Source organism: Anomaloglossus baeobatrachus, chromosome 9, assembly GCF_048569485.1.
Source record: "Anomaloglossus baeobatrachus isolate aAnoBae1 chromosome 9, aAnoBae1.hap1, whole genome shotgun sequence".
Taxonomy (NCBI): Eukaryota; Metazoa; Chordata; class Amphibia; order Anura; family Aromobatidae; genus Anomaloglossus; species Anomaloglossus baeobatrachus.
Window position 1 is genome coordinate 191,037,981 of NC_134361.1, and position 22,528 is coordinate 191,060,508.

The 22,528-nt window shown below is 47.4% G+C and overlaps 1 protein-coding gene across 3 annotated transcripts in view; it reads right to left on the reverse strand.

Annotated features, from left to right (window-relative positions):
* The window catches only part of SCAI (suppressor of cancer cell invasion), a 194,417-nt gene that overhangs the window by 55,951 nt on the left and 115,938 nt on the right, over positions 1–22,528 (reverse strand). For all 3 annotated transcript variants that reach the window (XM_075324143.1, XM_075324141.1, XM_075324142.1), the window contains exons 5-10: positions 20,886–20,984; positions 19,189–19,285; positions 14,796–14,894; positions 13,050–13,202; positions 11,167–11,268; positions 10,872–10,973 (exon numbers count right to left, since the gene is read on the reverse strand). In XM_075324143.1, the coding sequence (XP_075180258.1) occupies positions 10,872–10,973; positions 11,167–11,268; positions 13,050–13,202; positions 14,796–14,894; positions 19,189–19,285; positions 20,886–20,984 (652 nt within the window). The remainder of the gene's footprint in view (positions 1–10,871; positions 10,974–11,166; positions 11,269–13,049; positions 13,203–14,795; positions 14,895–19,188; positions 19,286–20,885; positions 20,985–22,528) is intronic.

The window sequence follows — 22,528 nt, forward strand, 5'->3', positions numbered from 1 at the left end:
GACTGCGGATATGGTGGACTTTGAGTCCTCCGTCCACTGCAGGATGCGTTGAACCTCCAACATTGCCAGGCGCCTGCGAGTCCCGCCCTGGTGATTGATGTAGGCAACTGCTGTCGCGTTGTCTGACTGGACTCGAATGTGCTTGCCCGCCAACAGGTGGTGAAAGGCTACGAGAGCTAGGAGCACAGCTCTGATTTCCAGCACATTGATCGAGAGGACTGATTCGGACGGAGTCCAAATGCCCTGTGCTCGGTGGTGGAGAAATACTGCTCCCCAGCCGGAAAGACTGGCATCCGTGGTGAGGATCACCCAGGACGGGGTCAGAAAGGAGCGTCCCTGAGACAGAGAGAGAGGCCGAAGCCACCACTGAAGAGAGCTCCTGGCTTGTGGCGACAGAGCCATCAACCTGTGCAAGGAAGAAATCCGCTTGTCCCAACAGCGGAGAATGTCCAGCTGCAGAGGACGCAGATGGAACTGGGCAAAGGGAACCGCTTCCGTTTACGCCACCATCTGACCCAGCACCTGCATAAGGTGCCTGATGGAGTGACGGCGGGGCCTCAACAGAGAGCGGACCGCCAAATGGAGGGACTGCTGTTTGACTAAGGGCAGCTTGACAAGTGCCGGCAGAGTTTCGAATTGCATCCCTAGGTACGTGAGTTTTTGGGTCGGGGTCAGAGTGGACTTGGGCAGATTGACAAGCCAACCGAATTGAACAAGAGTGGTGAGAGTGAGCGAGACACTCCGCTGACAGTCTGCGCTGGATGAAGCCTTGAAAAGAAGGTCGTCCAGGTAAGGAATTACTGCCAACCCCTGGAGGTGCAGGACCGCAACCACTGCTGCCATGACCTTGGTGAATACTCGAGGGGCCGTGGCTAACCCGAAGGGGAGAGCCACGAATTGGAAATGTTCCTCTCCGATTGCAAAACGTAGCCAACGCTGGTGTGAAACTGCAATTGGCACATGCAGATAGGCATCTCTGATGTCGATGGATGCCAGGAAATCTCCTTGGGTCATTGAGGCAATGACTGATCGCAGAGACTCCATGCGAAAATGCCGCACCTGAACATGCTTGTTGAGAAGCTTGAGATCCAGGATGGGCCGGAAGGAACCGTCCTTTTTGGGGACTAGGAAGAGATTTGAGTAGAAACCTTTGAACCGTTCCCTGGCGGGAACCGGCACAATTACTCCGTTGGCCTGCAAGGATGCCACGGCCTGAGAGAAGGCGGCCTTGGAGCAGGGGGGACTTGACAGAAAAAATCTGTTTGGCGGGCTGGAAGAGAACTCTATCCTGTAGCCGTGGGAGATGATATCCCGCACCCACTGGTCGGAGACGTGTTGAAACCACACGTCGCCAAAGTGGGAGAGCCTGCCACCGACCAAGGACGTTGCTGGCTCGGCCAGATAGTCAAGAGGAGGCTGCCTTGGTGGCAGCAGCTCCTGCGGACCCTTGTGGACGCGGCTTCTTGCGCCAGGTGGGCTTCTGGTCCTTGGCAGAGTTAGTGGACGAGGCCGAGGGCTTAGAGGATGACCAGTTAGAGGAACGAAAGGAACGAAACCTCGACTGGTTCCTGCCCTGGACAGGTTTCCTGGCTTTAGTCTGTGGCAAGGAAGTACTCTTCCCGCCAGTAGCCTCCTTAATAATTTCATCCAGCTGTTCACCGAACAGCCTGGACCCAGCAAATGGGAGCCCAGCAAGGTACTTCTTTGAGGAAGCATCCGCCTTCCACTCACGAAGCCACAAGATCCTGCGGATAGCGAGGGAATTGGCGGAGGCCACCGCAGTGCGGTGAGAGGCCTCCAGCATGGCAGACATGGCGTAGGCTGAAAAGGCTGAAGCCTGGGAAGTTAAAGCAACCAATTCAGGCATAGAGCCCCTAGTGAGGGTATGCATCTCCTCCAGAGAAGCAGAGATGGCTTTGAGAGCCCACACTGCTGCAAAAGATGGGGAGAACGAGGCCCCTGTCGCCTCATAGACAGACTTGGCCAGGAGGTCAACCTGGCGGTCAGTGGGATCCTTGAGTGAGGTGCCATCAGCCACAGATACAACTGTCCGGGCTGAGAGTCTAGACACCGGAGGGTCCACCTTTGGTGAGAGAGCCCACTCCTTGACCACCTCTGGTGGAAAAGGAAAACGGTCATCAGAACCACGCTTAGGAAAGCGTTTGTCAGGACAGGCTCTGGGCTTGGACACAGTGGTCTGAAAACTGGAGTGGTTAAAGAACACACTCCTTGGTCTCTTAGGCAAAGTAAACTGGTGCTTTTCTGCCAGAGAGGGTTGTTCCTCTGATACTGGCGGATTGAGGTCCAGTACAGTATTAATGGACGCAATCAAATCACTAACATCTGCATCCCCCTCAGTCAGATCAATGGGGCACATAGAGGTAGCGTCCGAGCCTCCAGTAAAGACATCCTCCTCGTCCTGCGAATCGGCTCGTGAATCGGAGCCGCGGGACGAGGAAGGAGAGGGGTCCCTGCGTTTCCTTTTAGGAGGACGGGGTCTGGGAGCAGATGAAGAATCCTCTGTGAGCTCTGGAGAGCGAGCCGAAGCAGCAGAGGCCCCCTGTGAAGGGGGCTGATGCATGCTCAGCAGAGTCCGGGACAGCTCTCCCATGGAGTCAGCAAAGGACTGGGAGATAGACTTAGTAAACAATTCTACCCAAGCCGGGGGTTCAGCCACCGGGGCCGGAGCAGCCTGAGGGACCACTGGGGAGACTCCAGGCTGAGGCACCACCATGTTAGAGCAGGCATCACAATGAGGATATGTGCTCGGTTCAGGCAGTACGAGCTTACATGCAATGCATATTGAGTACAGCCTTGCAGCCTTGCTCCTAGTGTGAGACATGCTGCTGAGGTTGGGCTCTGCAGTAAGAACACACTCCTTCAGAATGACCCCCAGAGAGTGAGGAGGGGGGGGCGGGGCCTAGTCCAAGAGCGGGAACCGGAGGGCCAAGGGGATATACAGGGGAGGGAAACATCTCCTCAGAGAGGAGTGTCCTCCCCTCTGCTGAACGGCCGGTGCGCGGCGCCGCACTGTCCCTCTGCATGACTGACATGCAGGGGCAGTGAAACCGAAAGTAGGCCGCAGCTGAAGCCGGGGACTAAATTTTACAGTGCGTCCGGCGAGCAGGCACCTTCGGCGCGGTTCTCAGGGGAAACCCAGAGAACCGGCCGGAAATGTCACCAAAATAACTAACACACTCTCCCCAACAATAAAAAATGCAAGGGACCCCCTGACAATAACGTCTCCATACTTAGCTTGAGAGACGCAGGGCCAGGTCCCTGAGGGATGAGTGCTCCGCCCGGCAGGGTCCTGAGAGGGCTGCGGATGGAGACCGGTCTCCTGCAAAGCAGTGAGAACCGTGCTGGCTCCCACTTCAAGCCAGAGCCCGAGGGATGGTGAAGGAGCGCGGCATGTAAAGGCTCCAGCCTTGAAATCAACCTTAACAGCACCGCCGACACAGTGGGGTGAGAAGGGACATGTCGGGGGTCCAGCTTGGACCCGCTTTTCTTCCAACTCTTTAAAATCAAAAATCAGATGAAAATGCATGTGTGATCCTCCTGAACACAAAGCATTGAACTGGCTAGATTTGGTCATCCAGGGGGTGTATATGCTCGGAGGGAGGAGCTACACTTTTTAGTGTAGTACTTTGTGTGTCCTCCGGAGGCAGAAGCTATACACCCATGGTCTGGGTCTCCCATAAGGAACGATGAAGAAATGATTATTTTAGTAATTACTTCCAAAATCTAGTAACTTGAAGACATCCTTGAGACTTAAGGGGGCTTTACATGCAACGACATCGCTAACGGGATGTCGCTGGGGTCACGGAATTCGTGACGCACATCCGGCCTCGTTAGCGATGTCGTTGCGTGTGAAATGCACGAACGACCGTTAACGATCAAAATTACTCACCTAATCGTTGACACGTCGTTCTAATCCCAAATATCGTTGCTGTTGCAGGTTGTTCGTCGTTCCTGCAGCAGCACACATCGCTATGTGTAACACCGCAGGAACATCACCGTACCTGCGGCCGCTGGCAATGAGGAAGGAAGGAGGTGGGCGGGATCTTACGGCCGCTCATCTCCGCCCCTATTGGGCGGCCGCTTAGTGACGCCGCATGAACCGCACCCTTAGAAAGGAGGCGGTTCGCCGGCCACAGCGACGTCGCTAGGCAGGTAAGTAGTGTGACGGCTCCTCACAATATTGTGCGCCACAGGCAGTGATTTGCCCGTGACGCACAAACGACGGGGGCGGGTACGCTGCGTGTAAAGCTCCTGTTACACCCAGGATACAATAAATCCTACATAGGTTATTCCCATTTTACGTGTATTTTTACAGTTACATTAACTGGATTGTGTCAGGTTTTTGCTATGTAATCTGAGAGCAGAATAAAATTGGGGCAGAGAACCAGATTCCAACAATGTGTCACTTACTAGGTTGTGTTTTGTGGTTTCAATAAAATCAGTGTTTTATGGAAGGACTAGATATTATTATTATTTATTTTTATAGCGCCATTTATTCCATGGCACTTTACAGTGAAAGAGGGTATACGTACAACAATCATTAACAGTACATAACAGATTGGTATAGGAGGAGAGGACCCTGCCCGCGAGGGCTCACAGTCTATAGGGAATAGGGGGCACTAGATATCTTGTGCCCCCCTAGCCCAGCCCAGCCCCAATACAGATTAGCAGTTTTCTGTCAATATACAGTGTACACAAAGAAGGGAATTTTGTTTACTTACCGTAAATTCCTTTTCTTCTAGCTCCTATTGGGAGACCCAGACAATTGGGTGTATAGCTTCTGCCTCCGGAGGCCACACAAAGTATTACACTTTAAAAAAAAAGTGTAACCCCTCCCCTCTGCCTATACACCCTCCCGTGCATCACGGGCTCCTCAGTTTTGGTGCAAAAGCAGGAAGGAGGAAACTTATAAATTGGTCTAAGGTAAATTCAATCCGAAGGATGTTCGGAGAACTGAAAACCATGAACCAAAAGAACAATTCAACATGAACAACATGTGTACACAAAAGAACAAACAGCCCGAAGGGAACAGGGGCGGGTGCTGGGTCTCCCAATAGGAGCTAGAAGAAAAGGAATTTACGGTAAGTAAACAAAATTCCCTTCTTCTTTGTCGCTCCATTGGGAGACCCAGACAATTGGGACGTCCAAAAGCAGTCCCTGGGTGGGTAAAAGAATACCTCGATAACAAGAGCCGAAAAGCGACCCCCTCTTACAGGTGGGCAACCGCCGCCTGAAGGACTCGCCTACCTAGGCTGGCATCTGCCGAAGCATAGGTATGCACTTGATAGTGTTTTGTGAAGGTGTGCAGACTAGACCACGTAGCTGCCTGACACACCTGCTGAGCCGTAGCCCGGTGTCGCAATGCCCAGGACGCACCCACGGCTCTGGTAGAATGGGCTTTCAGCCCCGAAGGAAGAGGAAGCCCCGAAGAACGGTAGGCCTCGAGAATCGGTTCCTTGATCCACCGAGCCAAAGTTGACTTGGAAGCCTGCGAACCCTTACGCTGGCCAGCGACAAGGACAAAGAGCGCATCTGAACGGCGCAGGGGCGCCGTGCGAGACACGTAGAGCCGGAGGGCTCTCACTAGATCTAATGAATGCAAATCCTTTTCACACTGGTGAACTGGATGAGGGCAAAATGACGGTAAGGAGATCCCCTGATTGAGATGAAAAGGAGATACCACCTTAGGGAGAAACTCCGGGACCGGACGCAGAACCACCTTATCCTGGTGAAAAACCAGGAAAGGGGATTTGCATGACAGCGCTGCAAGCTCCGACACTCTTCGGAGTGATGTAACTGCCACTAGAAATGCCACCTTCTGCGAAAGACGTGATAAAGAGACATCCCGCAGCGGCTCGAAAGGTGGTTTTTGAAGAGCCATTAACACCCTGTTAAGGTCCCAGGGTTCCAGCGGACGCTTGTAGGGTGGAACTATGTGGCAAACTCCCTGCAGGAACGTGCGGACCTGCGGAAGCCTGGCCAGGCGCTTTTGAAAAAATACTGAGAGCGCCGATACTTGTCCCTTGAGAGAGCCGAGTGACAAACCCTTGTCCATTCCGGATTGAAGGAATGAAAGAAAAATGGGTAAGGCAAAAGGCCAGGGAGTAAAACCCTTATCAGAGCACCAGGACAAGAAGATCCGCCACGACCTGTAATAGATCTTGGCGGACGTTGGTTTCCTGGCCTGTCTCATCCTGCGATAAACCCGACGACGCTAGGAGCCAGGACTCAATGGCCACACAGTCAGGTTGAGGGCCGCAGAATTGAGATGGAAAAACGGCCCTTGTGACAGCAGGTCTGTGCGGTCTGGAAGCACCCACGGCTGACCCACCGTGAGATGCCACAGATCCGGGTACCACGACCGCCTCGGCCAATCTGGAGCGACGAGAATGGCACGACGACAGTCGGATCTGATCTTGCGTAACACTGTGGGCAACATCGCCAGAGGAGGAAACACATAAGGGAGTCGAAACTGCGACCAATCCTGAACTAACGCGTCCGCCGCCAGAGCGCTGTGATCTTGAGACCGTGCCATGAAGGCCGGGACCTTGTTGTTGTGCCGTGACGCCATGAGATCGACGTCCGGCGTTCCCCAGCGGCGACAGATCTCTCGAAACACGTCTGGGTGAAGAGACCATTCCCCCGCATCCATGCCCTGACGACTGAGAAAGTCTGCTTCCCAGTTTTCTACGCCCGGGATGTGAACTGCGGAGATGGTGGAGGCTGTGGCCTCCGCCCACAGCAGAATCCGCCGGACTTCCTGGAAGGCTTGACGGCTGCGCGTGCCGCCCTGGTGGTTGATGTACGCGACCGCCGTGGCGTTGTCCGACTGTATGCGGATCTGCCTGCCCTCCAGCCACCGATGGAACGCCTTTAGGGCTAGATACACTGCCCTTATCTCCAGAACATTGATCTGAAGGGAAGACTATCGGAGTCCAGGTTCCCTGAGCCCTGTGGTGGAGAAAAACCGCTCCCCACCCTGACAGGCTCGCGTCCGTCGTGACCACAGCCCAGGAAGGGGGCAGGAAGGATTTTCCCTGCGATAGAGAAGTGGGAAGAAGCCACCACTGAAGAGAGGTTTTGGCTGCAAGGGAAAGAGAGACGTTCCTGTCGAGGGACGTCGACCTCCTGTCCCATTTGCGGAGAATGTCCCATTGGAGTGGGCGCAGATGGAACTGCGCGAAGGGCACTGCCTCCATTGCTGCCACCATCTTCCCCAGGAAGTGCATGAGGCGCCTCAAGGGGTGTGACTGTCCCCGAAGAAGAGATTGCACCCCTGTCTGCAGCGAAAGCTGTTTGTCCAGCGGTAGCTTGACTACCGCTGAGTGAGTATGAAACTCCATCCCGAGGTAAGTCAGTGATTGGGTCGGTGTCAACTTGGACTTTGGGAAGTTGATGATCCATCCGAACCGCTGGAGAGTCTCCAGAGCGACGGTCAGGCTGTGTTGACACGCCACCCGGGAGGGTGCCCTGACTAGGAGATCGTCTAAGTAAGGGATCACCGAGTGGCCCTGAGAGTGTAGGACCGCCACAACGGATGCCATGACCTTGGTGAAGACCCGTGGGGCTGTCGCCAGGCCGAAAGGCAGTGCCACGAACTGAAGGTGTTCGTCCCCGATGGCGAAACGCAGGAAGCGTTGATGCTCGGGTGCGATCGGCACATGGAGATAAGCATCCTTGATGTCGATTGATGCTAGAAAGTCTCCTTGTGACATCGAAGCGATGACCGAGCGGAGAGATTCCATCCGAAACCTTCTGGTGCTCACATGCCTGTTGAGCAGTTTGAGGTCCAGAACGGGACGGAATGATCCGTCCTTCTTTGGTACCACGAACAAGTTGGAGTAGAAGCCGTGACCATGTTCCTGAGGGGGAACGGGAATCACCACTCCTTCTGACTTCAGAACGCCCACAGCCTGAAAAAGTGCGCCAGCCCGAGATGGGGGCGTAGATGTTCTGAAGAAACGAGTCGGAGGACGAGAGCTGAACTCTATCCTGTAACCGTGAGACAGAATGTCTCTCACCCATCGGTCTTGGACATGTGGCCACCAGGCGTCGCAAAAGCGGGAGAGCCTGCCACCGACCGAGGATGCGGTTCGGGGAGGCCGAAAGTCATGAGGAGGCCGCCTTGGAAGCAGTGCCTCCGGCGGTTTTTTGGGAGCGTGACTTAGACCGCCACGCATAAGAGTTCCTCTGGCCCTTCTCTGGCCTGTTGGACGAGGAGGATTGGGACTTGGCTGAGGGCCGAAAGGACCGAAACCTCGGTTGTATTTTCCGTTGCTGAGGTCTCTTCGGTTTGGACTGGGGTAAGGACGAGTCCTTTCCCTTGGATTCCTTAAGAATTTCATCCAATCGTTCGCCAAACAATCGGTCGCCAGAAAACGGCAAACCGGTTAAGAACTTCTTGGAAGCAGTGAGTGGATGTGTGCCTCCTTCCACACAAAGCATAAAACTGAGGAGCCCGTGATGCACGACAGGGTGTATAGGCAGAGGGGAGGGGTTACACTTTTTTTAAAGTGTAATACTTTGTGTGGCCTCCGGAGGCAGAAGCTATACACCCCAATTGTCTGGGTCTCCCAATGGAGCGACAAAGAAAATGGCACTTCTCTGTGTACACTGTATATTGACAGAAAGCTGCTAATCAGTGGTCTGAAAAGGCTGCATTTTAAGATCTGCAGCAGGGAAAACTGATTGCATCAAAAATGACAGCATGCAGACCTGCAGGTGTCATATCACTGGAATCAGGATCTCAGCTCCTACATCATGCTAGGTCAGCTTACATAGCAAAAACCTGGGGACAGATTCCTTTTAAAAGGATGCACAAGTGTAAATGTGCATGATACAGAATTCAGAAAGTAGGCTAGTGTTGCACATGCAGCTGTAGCTGAAATATAATATAATATTATTTATTCATTTATATAGTGCTGTAAATTCCACAGCACTTTACATACATTGGCAACACTGTCCCCATTGGGGCTCACAATCTAAATTCCCTATCAGTATGTCTTTGGAGTGTGGTAGGAAACCGGAGTACCCGGAGGAAACCCACGCAAACACGGGGAGAACATACAAACTCCTTGCAGATAGTGTCCTTGGTGGGAATTGAACCCAGGACCCCATCGCTGCAAAGCTGCAGTGCTGCTAACCACTGAGCCACAGTGTCGACTTAAAGAGTCAAAATGAATGAGAAACAAAGAAACTTCTTAACTTCTGTCTTTGGCTAAAAAAAACCAAAAACCCTGCATGTCTTACTTTCTCTAAAGTTGACTCGCCATGGTCCTTGGATGCGCTACTCGGACCTTACCTAGTAAACTCACCTCTACCTCTAATAATTCTTCTATTGATCTTACTAAGGCTTTTCAGAGATTTTCTTGCCACACACTTAGAAGAGAACAAGAAACAAAGCTGAACATTCTAAATTATTAATAAGAAAATAACCTAATGGAATAAAAGGGCTCGTCGTGATTTTATAATGTGCACTTTGTTTCGCTGGTTTGATATTGATTATACAGAAATCCCAGTAACAGGATGGGTCTTCTATGATTACAGAAACTTTCACAATTTCAGTCAGTGTTCCGCCTTCGGACATTTCAGCAGGATGTGAGTGCAGCGCTGACTTCCTGCTCAAATGTCCGAAGAAAGGATGAAGGAAGCCGGAACTGATTGGTCACGGAGCCTGCATGTCATATAGTCACGTGGACCCCAGGAATGCGGCTTCAGACATCGTTGGAACTGCAGCCGCACCGGAGGGGAGTATAAGCTTATTTATTTTTTACGGGGGCGAACAAGGGGAATGGGAAAGAGTTGTCTTACATATCTTAAAAGGGAACCTGTCACCACTTTTTTGGCCTATAAGCTGCAGCCACCACCACCGGGCTCTTATATACAGCATGTTAGAATGCTGTATATAAGAGCCGAGGCCGCTGTGAAAACATAAACACTTTATAATACTTACCTAAAGGTCGCGCGGTTGGCCTTATGGGCATCTCCGTTGTCCGATGCCCGCGCCACCTCTTTCAGCCATCTTCGTCCTCTTTCTGAAGCCTGTGTGCATGATGCAGCTACGTCATACACACTCGCCGGTCCTGCGCAGGCACACTACAATACTTTGATCTGCCCTGCTCAGGACCTGAATGCTGACGAGTGTGTATGACATCGGACGCGTCATGCACCGCGGCTACAGAAGAAAGAGAACAAAGATGGCCGAAAGAGGCAGTGCCGGCACCGGAGACGCCCATATGGCCAACCGAGCGACCGTTCGGTAAGTATTATAAAGTGTTTTTTATGTTCTACACAGCGGCCTGGGCTCTTATATACAGCATTCTAACATGCTGTGTATAAGAGCCCGGTGGTGGTGGCCACAGCTTATACGCCAAAAAAGTGGTGACAGGTTCCCTTTAAATGCTAAAGCATGAAAACCATGAATGTAAGAATAAAAATATGATTTACCGATTAAGGAAATCTAAGAAAATTGAGATATTTAGCATACAAAAACTGCCATTTCTATATCGGCCCAGTAGCCACATCAAGGCATACCTCTTATATTGGGGGTACCTACTCTGAATGGACTGTGCACCCCTCCCCCCACTAGCCACAGGTGATTTTATTCTCTATAGCAGGTCCTACTTGCCCATACACAGGTGTTTTTTAAACCCAGAGAGGCTTCAGTTCAGTGTAGGTTCCCAGTATATGAGATATGCTTTGACGTGGCTACTGGGCAAATATAAAAATGGCCATTTTTGTATGATACATATCTTTCCTGTATGTCTATATTCTTACATTCATGGTTTTCATACTTTTCAGAGTGCAACTGTCTCTTTCTTTGTCAAGACAATCCTTAAGCAAGCACTAACCTTGAAAGATGCTGCAAGGAAGGTATATAGCTGACTGAACGTTGGCTTATAGAGAAGATATTTATGGGGGTTTTCTCGTTTTGTAGGCTTCTCAGCAGGATCCTGTAAAACAAAGATATGGCACAGGTGAGAAAATGCTAAAATTCTACAATGTATCAGTCTAGGGCTCTGTTCACATTAGCATCGCCAGATCACATTCCGGTGAACATGGGAGTGTTTGCATTGGAGTTCATGCACTTCATGGGGCCACAATGTCACGGCCACAAAAAGGCAGCAGCACTAAGACAACGTTTACCTGCAATCCTGGTTTATTCATTTGAGAGGTCAGATTCATCGGTTCTCTCTCCAGAGCTTGTAGCATTCGGAACATGTCGATTGTCAGCTCACTGAACTTCACCTTCATAGACACAAGAAAAATAAAACAGTCCTAAGCAAAAAGCAGTAAACTTTGGCTCCATCCCATATTTCAAACACCAATACAGTAAAAAGCAGATAAATGCCCAACAACGTCAAAAGTGTCCTATATTAAAACACCAATTAGATAATAAAAATTGTCAATTTTAAATACAACTGACAAACTGGTTGAAAAAAATTCTATGTACATAACTGGAGGAATGACATTGTTGAGAAAACAACACAGTCACAATGTGTTACCCATCTATATTAATTGTAAAGGATTCACTCATACTACCTCAGGTAGTAAATTGACCCCCTCTGATGAAGCAAATAGCGAAACGTGCGTCGAATGGCACAGGCTGATAGCACATCTAATGGTTTGTGCTTTACCAAAAGTCATCTCCTTTTCTTTATAGTACATTATGTGGACTGAATGATTCTGCTTCAGTGGCTCCTGCTCATATAAATGTATGCTCTAGTGTTGATTTATTATTTTTTATATAGTGTGTATACCCAGTATCTCAAGATCTATCCTTTGGTACTGCTCTGCAGACAGATGTCAGCAATGAAAGACAGGAATAACACTGTGAATGTGGCTGCAGAGATATGACAGTTCTCATTATGCAAACCGAGGGAGCACCGAGGGAGCACCGAGGGAGCACCGAGGGAGCACCGAGGGAGCACCGAGGGAGCACCGAGGGAGCACAGAGGGAGCACAGAGGGAGCACAGAGGGAGCACAGAGGGAGCACAGAGGGAGCACAGAGGGAGCACAGAGGGAGCACAGAGGGAGCACAGAGGGAGCACAGAGGGAGCACAGAGGGAGCACAGAGGGAGCACAGAGGGAGCACAGAGGGAGCACAGAGGGAGCACAGAGGGAGCACAGAGGGAGCACAGAGGGAGCACAGAGGGAGCACAGAGGGAGCACAGAGGGAGCACAGAGGGAGCACAGAGGGAGCACAGAGGGAGCACAGAGGGAGCACAGAACCCTTGGCCACGTCACAAAGTCATTTAAAACAGATATCACACATCCACACAGCCCATGATGCACGGGCTTGGCCAAGTGTCTTCTTACTCAAACTTGACAAACTCATATTTGGCTGTGGGAGCTCTGGAGTTCGGGCTGGGAGACACAATTTGTCACAGATCGTAACATAGAGGTGTAAATGCAGCCTTACATAGGAAAATATGCTGTCAACAATTAGGATGGTCATGTCCACAGTCCAACCAACAACCAATCTGCAGGAACAAATGCTCCTTTGACGACTATCAGCTTGTATACAAAAGGTCTTAAAGCCCCTCACACACCTTAGACGGCCATCAGATGAACGGTGGCTCATCCGACAATCATCTCACATGGCTCTCATACACAGGAGTGCTTGCATTGTAGCGCGCTCCTTTACTTTCTATGAGAAAGCCACTGCCAGGTATCACTGGCGGCAGCTTATTCAAGGGTTGACAGTCCAAAACCGGACATGCCAGATCCTTAACTTCCACTTTGCATGTTTATGGAGTGGGGGACATGGATGATAGCCAACCTATTTTTTGGTGTAAGGACAGGTTAAAGAGTTCTAAGTTTTCCATATGATACTCCATCATGATTAGAACTGGACGGCGGGACATAGATGCACAAATGGATGAGCTGCACCTATTTGCCCCTTTCCATAATCCAGCTGGGCGTCGATGCAAGAGGCTATACAGTATAGCTGCCATATAGTACTGAGAGTGTATTTCCAATGATTTCTCACATGAATTATTGACTAGGGGGCGCTATTGTGACTCACCTGATTATTGCAGTTGCCAATGATGAGAGCATCAGCGAGCATCAACTGTCCGACGACCATGCCCTGCTCCAACATGGGTCCCGTGCCCTCCGCCAGCCGATTGGAAATTATTACAATGGTGTTGTCATCATTTAATACCATCACCGGGTCTGCCTGCCACCGGAGAGAGAAGCGGGAGAGTAGGTGAAAAGTTCGGCTTTGTCATGTGGAAAACCCCTAAACTGCTGAACAGACGAGTCTGCGGTGACAATCCATTACACATGAAATATATTCGAGTTGAAGCCTCGGGAGGAACGATGTGACGGCCATGTGAAATAAAACCACCGCGACCCAATCATCAGGGAATCATTGTGGAAGCCTTGGAACTTTCCGTCAGTTCATCAGTCGGTGCCGGCGAGCGCTTCATTATTTAGATTAAATGTAAATGAGATGCCGTGCTGAAAGAATCGTCTCGGGAGGAAAACAAGGATTTTTCATGTACTGCATACGTTCTTTGAAGCAGGAATGAGTAAACGATCTGCAACTTTTACTCCGCGGCTAATGCATAATGTATGATCCGGCTAATCTCCGTCTAAATATTGCATTTGTGCCCCTAATAGTCAGCAACAAGCCCGGACTGAGCACCTCGGACCGAAGCCGCTGAACGTGAAGGAGTCTGGTCCCTAATATTAAATGCATCCGTCACCATAAAAAGCCAACGGCCTTATTAAACGCGTTACCCTAGGGTCGTCCATTTCTTAGTACTTCACTAAAAATCACTTTTACAATTCAGTTTCTTTAAAAATTTTGCTTTTTTTTTATAACCTGTGTTTTGCTGGCAACAAAATGAGCTAACTGAGAATCCTTCAGTGAGCTCATTTAAAACAGCCCAGTGAGACACTTTACAACCGATCTGGCTGTTTCCTTACCCACTTTGACCACATCAAAGTTTAAAAGAAAAATCTTTAACAAAACCCAATTGCCAAAATTATTTTTAGCCTTCAACTTAAACATTTAAAGGGGTGGGGGGGAAGAGGGGGGTGGGGGGAGGGGGGGTGAGGCGGAAATTGGCCCCAAAAAGGTTATCCAAGTTACACTGATTGCTGATGTAATGATACTTTCATTGTTAAGGGGGAACGGTCTAGATTTGTGGTTTGATCTCCCACTGTTAGAGCACTACATTTCCAAGCATGTTGGGAGTTGTAGTTTCCAAAAATGCTGGAGGTCACAGGTAGAGAACTGCTATGCTCACGGTATGGAAATCTGCAATACAATGGTCGTATTGAGAGGACCATTTCACCTTAGGGTGCATTCAGATGGAGAAGAATTGGAGGAGATTTCATAGAAATGATGTTCCCCATTATCAGCCGGTACAAACATGGCAACGAGAACCAGATGGCCACACAAAAATGGCGGCAATGTACCGGAAGAGACATTTTCTTTCCCATTATCAACCGGTACAAACATGGCAACGATCACCGGATGGCCACACAAAAATGGCGGCAATGTACCGGAAGAGACATTTTCTTTCCCCATTAGCACCCGCTACAAACATGGCAACGATCACCGGATGGCCACACAAAAATGGCGGCAATGCATCGGAAGAGACATTTTCTTCCCCATTATCAGCCGGTACAAACATGGCAACGATCACCAGATGGCCACACAAAAATGGCGGCAATGGACCGGAAGAGACATTTTCCTACTAAGATATAGTCAGTGAACAAAACTATAGAATGGAAATACACAGAAAAAAATATACGGAACCTCAATAAACGCGGCGACTTCTTGGAGAACCAGATTCCACTCCAACTGGTCCTCTGTATTAAAGCGATGGGTATAGTCCTCAATTTCATCTGACAACTCCTAAAGTGCAAATATCAATGATGAGACAAGATGGTTAGACAATTTATTATTATTATTAATAATAATCATTAGCATTAATAAAATGAAAATAAAATTAAAATACATAAGAAATAAATCAAAATAATGAAAGGAAAATAAAATTTAAAAAAATGACAGTACAATAATATGCAAAATTAAAATAAAATACAAATAAATAAAAATAAAAATGAAAAATTTAAAATTCTGAAAATACAAGAAAATTAAACTAAAACAAAACAAAGAAAATAAAATAGAGAATAAAATATAATTAAAATAAAAATGAAAAAAATCTAAAAATGACAGTACAATAAAATGAAAACAAAATTAAAAAATTAAAATAAAATACAAATAAATTAAATAAAAAGAAAAAAAAATGAAAAATGTAAAAAATTCTGAAAATACAATAAGAAAATGAAATTAAAACATAAAATAATGAAAATAAAATAGAGAATAAAATTAATAAAAATAAAATTCAATAAAAATAATGAAAATACTAAAAGGAAAATGAAAAAATTAAAATTAAAATTCTGAAAATTCAATAATAAAAAAATGAAAATAAAATAATGAAAATAAATAAAATGAATAAAAAAGGAAAATATAATATACAGTAAAATAAGGAAAATAAAATGAAAATCTAAAAATAAAATAATTAACATACTAAAGAAGGGAATTTTGTTTACTTACCGTAAATTCCTTTTCTTCTAGCTCCTATTGGGAGACCCAGACAATTGGGTGTATAGCTTCTGCCTCCGGAGGCCACACAAAGTATTACACTTTAAAAAGTGTAACCCCTCCCCTCTGCCTATACACCCTCCCGTGCATCACGGGCTACTCAGTTTTGGTGCAAAAGCAGGAAGGAGGAAACTTATAAATTGGTCTAAGGTAAATTCAATCCGAAGGATGTTCGGAGAACTGAAACCATGAACCAAAAGAACAATTCAACATGAACAACATGTGTACACAAAGAACAACAGCCCGAAGGGAACAGGGGCGGGTGCTGGGTCTCCCAATAGGAGCTAGAAGAAAAGGAATTTACGGTAAGTAAACAAAATTCCCTTCTTCTTTGTCGCTCCATTGGGAGACCCAGACAATTGGGACGTCCAAAAGCAGTCCCTGGGTGGGTAAAAGAATACCCCAATAAAAAGAGCCGACAACGGCTCCCTCTTACAGGTGGGCAACCGCCGCCTGAAGGACTCGCCTACCTAGGCTGGCATCTGCCGAAGCATAGGTATGCACCTGATAGTGTTTCGTGAAAGTGTGCAGACTCGACCAGGTAGCCGCCTGACACACCTGCTGAGCCGAAGCCTGGTGCCGCAATGCCCAGGATGCACCCACGGCTCTGGTAGAATGGGCTTTCAGCCCCAAAGGAAGTGGAAGCCCAGAAGAACGGTAGGCTTCAAGAATCGGTTCCTTGATCCACCGAGCCAAGGTTGACTTGGAAGCCTGCGACCCCTTACGCTGGCCAGCGACAAGGACAAAGAGCGCATCAGGACGGCGCAGGGGCGCCGTGCGAGAAATGTAGAGCCGGAGTGCTCTCACTAGATCTAACAAATGCAACTCCTTTTCACATTGGTGAACTGGATGAGGACAAAAAGAAGGTAAGGAGATATCCTGATTGAGATGAAAAGGGGATACCACCTTAGGGAGAAATTCCGGGACCGGACGCAGAACCACCTTATCCTGGTGAAAAACCAGGAAGGGGGCTTTGCATGACAGCGCTGCCAACTCCGACACTCTACGGAGCGATGTGACTGCCACTAGAAAGACCACCCTCTGTGAAAGACGTGAAAGGGAGACATCCCGCAGTGGCTCGAAAGGTGGTTTCTGAAGAGCCTTTAGCACTCTGTTAAGATCCCATGGTTCCAGCGGCCTCTTGTAAGGTGGGACTATGTGGCAAACTCCCTGCAGGAACGTGCGGACTTGCGGAAGCCTGGCTATGGAAAAATGGCCCTTGAGACAGCAAGTCTGGTCGGTCTGGGAGTGCCCACGGTTGACCCACCGTGAGGTGCCACAGATCCGGGTACCACGACCTCCTCGGCCAGTCTGGAGCGACGAGGATGGCGCGGCGGCAGTCGGACTTGATCTTGCGTAACACTCTGGGCAGCATTGCCAGAGGAGGAAATACATAAGGCAGTTGAAACTGCGACCAATCCTGAACTAATGCATCCGCCGCCAGAGCTCTGTGATCTTGAGACCGTGCCATGAATGCCGGGACTTTGTTGTTGTGCCGAGACGCCATGAGATCGACGTCCGGCGTCCCCCAGCGGCAACAGATCTCTTGAAACACGTCCGGGTGAAGAGACCATTCCCCTGCGTCCATGCCCTGGCGACTGAGAAAGTCTGCTTCCCAGTTTTCTACGCCTGGGATGTGAACCGCGGAGATGGTGGAGGCTGTGGCCTCCGCCCACAGCAGAATCCGCCGAACTTCTTGGAAGGCTTGGCGGCTGCGCGTGCCGCCCTGGTGGTTGATGTACGCGACCGCCGTGGCGTTGTCCGACTGTATGCGGATCTGCCTGCCCTCCAGCCACCGATGGAACGCCTTTAGGGCTAGGTACACTGCCCTTATCTCCAGAACATTGATCTGAAGGGAGGACTCTGTCGGAGTCCAGGTTCCCTGAGCCCTGTGGTGGAGAAAAACCGCTCCCCACCCTGACAGACTCGCGTCCGTCGTGACCACAGCCCAGGATGGGGGCAGGAAGGATTTTCCCTTCGACAGAGAAGTGGGAAGAAGCCACCACTGAAGAGATGTTTTGGCTGCCAGAGAAAGGGAGACGTTCCTGTCTAGGGACGTCGACCTCCTGTCCCATTTGCGGAGAATGTCCCATTGGAGTGGACGCAGATGAAACTGCGCAAAGGGGACTGCCTCCATCGCTGCCACCATCTTCCCCAGGAAGTGCATGAGGCGCCTCAAGGGGTGTGACTGGGCCCGAAGGAGAGAGTGCACCCCAGCTTGCAGCGAACGCTGTTTGTCCAGCGGAAGCTTGACTATCGCTGAGAGAGTATGAAACTCCATCCCGAGGTAAGTCAGTGATTGGGCCGGAGTCAATTTTGACTTTGGGAAATTGATGATCCACCCGAACCTCTGGAGAGTCTCCAGAGCAACGGCCAGGCTGTGTTGACATGCCACCCGGGAGGGTGCCTTGACCAGGAGATCGTCTAAGTAAGGGATCACCGAGTGGCCCTGAGAGTGCAGGACTACCACAACGGATGCCATGACCTTGGTGAAGACCCGTGGGGCTTGCGGGAATCTGGTGCCCCAGAGTGATGAGTGAGGGGGGAGGAGGACACTAAAGTATGCTCCAGCCCTCACAGTCGGCGTCAGGCCGACCATCCCGCCCTTACCCCTGACTGGCAGGCCCGGGGGCGGGAGTTTAATGCACTAGGCCGCAAAAGCCGGGGACTAAATTTAATACCGCGGCCGGCAAGCAGGCGCGGTCGGCGCGGTAGTCCCGATCGTGACACAAAAACAGCAGCCGCTGCAGCGTCTGAGACCAAGTGCTCCATGCACCGTCCCCAAGGGGACACAGAGTACCTTTATGATGCAGGGCCTGTCTCTGATGATACTCAGTCTCCTGTCCGTCAGAATCCCACAGGGGCTGCGGAGGGAGCCCGGTCCCAGTGCCTGGATGACCGGTTAGGATCCCACTTCTCCCAGAGCCTCTAAGGGATGGGGAAGGAAAACGGCATGTGGCTCCAGCCTTTGTACCCGCAATGGGTACCTCAACCTTAACAGCACCGCCGACTTAGTGGGGTGAGAAGGGAGCATGCTGGGGGCCCTGGGGCCCTCTTTTCTTCCATCCGATATAATCAGCAGCTGCTGCTGACTAAAATGTGGAGCTTGAGTGAATGTGTGCCTCCTTCAACACAAAGCATAAAAACTGAGGAGCCCGTGATGCACGGGAGGGTGTATAGGCAGAGGGGAGGGGTTACACTTTTTAAAGTGTAATACTTTGTGTGGCCTCCGGAGGCAGAAGCTATACACCCAATTGTCTGGGTCTCCCAATGGAGCGACAAAGAAATAATGAAAATAAAATGAAACATTTTAAAATTCAATAATAAAATATTGAAAATAAAAGGAAAATAATAAAAGGAAAATAAAATAAAATTCTGAAAATACAATAAAAAAAATAATGAAAATAATGAAATAGTATAAAGAAAATATTGAAACTCTTAATTACTATTATATTTATAAAAGGTCACTACAGCACATAACCATATGATAATGACATTTTCCAAGCAGGACTTGAATCATTAAAATGAAGAGTCCATCAATTACCTTCACTAGGTCTTTAACCACGTCCATTTTATTTAGCAAGAGGCAGACGACGATAAAGCGAGCATAGTACCGCAACTTCTTCACAACTAGCTCAGGCCTAAAAGACAATGACCGCGATGACTTAAATCAGTTTTTTTTTTTTTTTTTTTTTTTAAATGTACCCACATAAACACTGCCCCCTATGGCATTGAGAAAGACAGACCACTAAATTGCTTCCTACTGAACAAAACCTATTACTTGCCATAATGCTGATCCAAGTATTTAACAGGGGGTTGCTTCCACAATGAGGAGTCACTTTTGGGGGTGTGAAGGTGAAGTCCAATAATTCTGCTTATTCTCGGGTAGTCGGATTTGGGTCATGAGCATGTTAGAAAGTATAGGGCAGCGCGATATTGTGGGCTTTGCAGCGGGAAATCTCATTTTCACCTAAGCTGTAGGACGGTATTATCGGGCTGAGATGACCGTACACGAGTGCTGACGGGCCAGGCTTCCAGGATGCTTTATAACGGAGCTGGTAGGTCAACTTCCCATCAAACATCCGCCCTCCCCCATGTATTTGTACCTGTCGGCTAGAGTTATTCTCATGTCCATGAAAGCCTCCGCAGTAATCTATCCTGACAACCAATGTCAGCAGCTTAAGGGCCGCTGACTGCAATGACTGTCAATGAGCGGAAAACCTTCACTGGGACGAGACACTTCATACTTTTAAAACTGACAAGTGGTACTTAAAGTAAGGTGACGGGGCATGGAGTGGGCCGAGGTCCAGGACGACCGATGGGGAGATGGGGGGGAAGAAAGTAAGGCTCCAGAAAATGAACCTAATGTCATTGAAATGGTGCAAATGGATTTACAGGCCCAGTGGCCTCGTCCAGTAATCTGACAGCTGGAGGGGAGCCCCGAGAACCAGCTCTCACCCTGACGGCATCCGGGCATCATCTTTTCACTGGTCAACTCGGCACCATGTCACATGGGCACCACGCCAGACAACCAAAAGAGGAACGTCAGGTAAGAGGTGAGCCATCTCCTCCTTACCAGTTTGGCACATAGAGTCCCTATAGTCTGGCGGCCACCGGATGGGAGTCCCGAGAGCTGCATTACCCCATCCGGTGGCCACCAGACTATAGGGACTACTGTGTGCCAAACCGGTACGGAGGAGATGACGTGAGGAGATGGCCATCTGTGTGCAGCCATCTTCAAAATGTAGCTTATGAGCGTAGTGAAACTCTACAAAAGTGACGACGGTGTGAGCCGCAAGCACAGTCCGTTCTGTGTGGGTCACAAAAAACATTGGAAAAGGTAAACCTCATTCCTCAGAGTTTTGGCACCCATCAGACACGTATGGCACACACTAGCAATATGTCAAATACCTCAGGTGACAAAAACGATTAACTTTGTGCCCCTTGTGATGACCATATGAAAAGAGTTTGTATCCACGCTCGATAGTCTTAATATATATTTGTGAAATATTTATTTTATTTAGATGCACATATGGATGGAGAATAGATGTGAAAGCCAGAGTTCTGCAGACAAGATTACCAGATACTAAATCCACAAATAAAACTTCTAAATGCAACCTCTAGAGGGCAGTGATTATGTGCTAAAAATGGGGATATAGCAATTATATCAGCAGAAATTATATTTGATATCAATAAATGCATTCACTGGTTTTGTGCGTGTGCAGGGTGCTCGGGACTTACCTGTCCTCCTTGGTGACCTGGGAGTAATAGGACCGCTGTCTTATTGCAGAGTAGAAGGAGAACGCTTCATTAAGGTAACTTGTCTCTGACGTACGAAGGCTGGAAGAGAAATAGAATGACGTTTGCATATGTATTATGTATCCGTCACATCAATATCCCGATACGGAAACATCGAATACAGACATTAAAAAGGGACTGTGACATATGGAAAAATAAAAATAAATTGTGCCAACAATAAAAATTAACCCTATTCAAACAATATACCCCCAATGATTCAGCGCAGGCTTCAGCAATGGTCTGAGCTGGGACCACAAGTGTCCGACTCTTCAGCCACCTGCCTACTGAGGCCTGGGATTGCAACAGAGCACCTGTAACGAGTTTCTGACCAGCAGTCGCCCATCACATCAGCCTGCCCTGAGGAAGACCAGGTCTTATTTTCTGGGTTGTTTTTTTTTTTTTTTTTTTTAAACATCCTTGTCAGTCTCATTTTTTTTATTTATTATATAGAAGACCATTCATTTTCATTTTTTTATTAAATAGAAGACAATCCCATTTAATTTGTATTTTTTATTATATAGAAGAAAATCCTTTTTAATACGTTTTTATTATATAGAAGATAATACCTTTAATTTTCATTTTATTTTAATATTTTCTAGAAGACAATCCCTTTCAATAAGTTTATTTTTTTTATTATATAGAAGACAATCAATTTTATTTTTTTATATTATATATAGAAGACTTTTTATTATATAGAAGACAATCCTTATTTTATTTTTATATTATATAGGAGACAACTTTTAAATTCCTATTTTTTTTATTGTTTAGAAGACCATCCCTTTTAATTTTTTTTATACTATTATATAGAAGACAATCCCTTTTAATTTTTATATTATATAGAAGACAACTTAAAAATTTCATTTTATTATTATATAGAAAGCAATCCCTTTTAATATACGTTATTTTTATTATATACAAGACAATCAATTTTAATTTATTATATAGAAGACAGTTTATTATATAGAACACAATTCCTTTTAATACGTTTTTATTTTTCATTATATAGAAGACAATCCTTTTAATTTTTATATTATATAGGAGACAACTTTTAATTCTTATTTTTTATTATATAGAAGACAATCCCTATTAATTTTTATTTTTTATTATATAGAAGACCGACAACTTAATTTTTATATGAAATAGAAGACAATCCTTTTTAATACGTTTTTATTATATAGAAGATACCTTTTAATTTTCATTTTATTTTAATATTTTATAGAAGACAATCCCTTTCAATAAGTTTATTTTTTTTATTATATAGAAGACAATCAATTTTAATTTTTTATATTATATATAGAAGACTTTTTATTATATAGAAGACAATCCTTATTTTATTTTTATATTATATAGGAGACAACTTTTAATTCTTATTTTTTTATTGTATAGAAGACAATCCCTTCTAATTTTTATTTTTTTTATACTATTATATAGAAGACAATCCCTTTTCATATGTTTTTATTTTTATTATATAGAAGACCATCAATTTTACTTTTTTATATTATATATAGAAGACAATCCCTTTTAAAAATTTTTAGGTTTTTTTTTTTTTTTTTTAAACTTAAAATGACTTGAGTAATAAACGACCA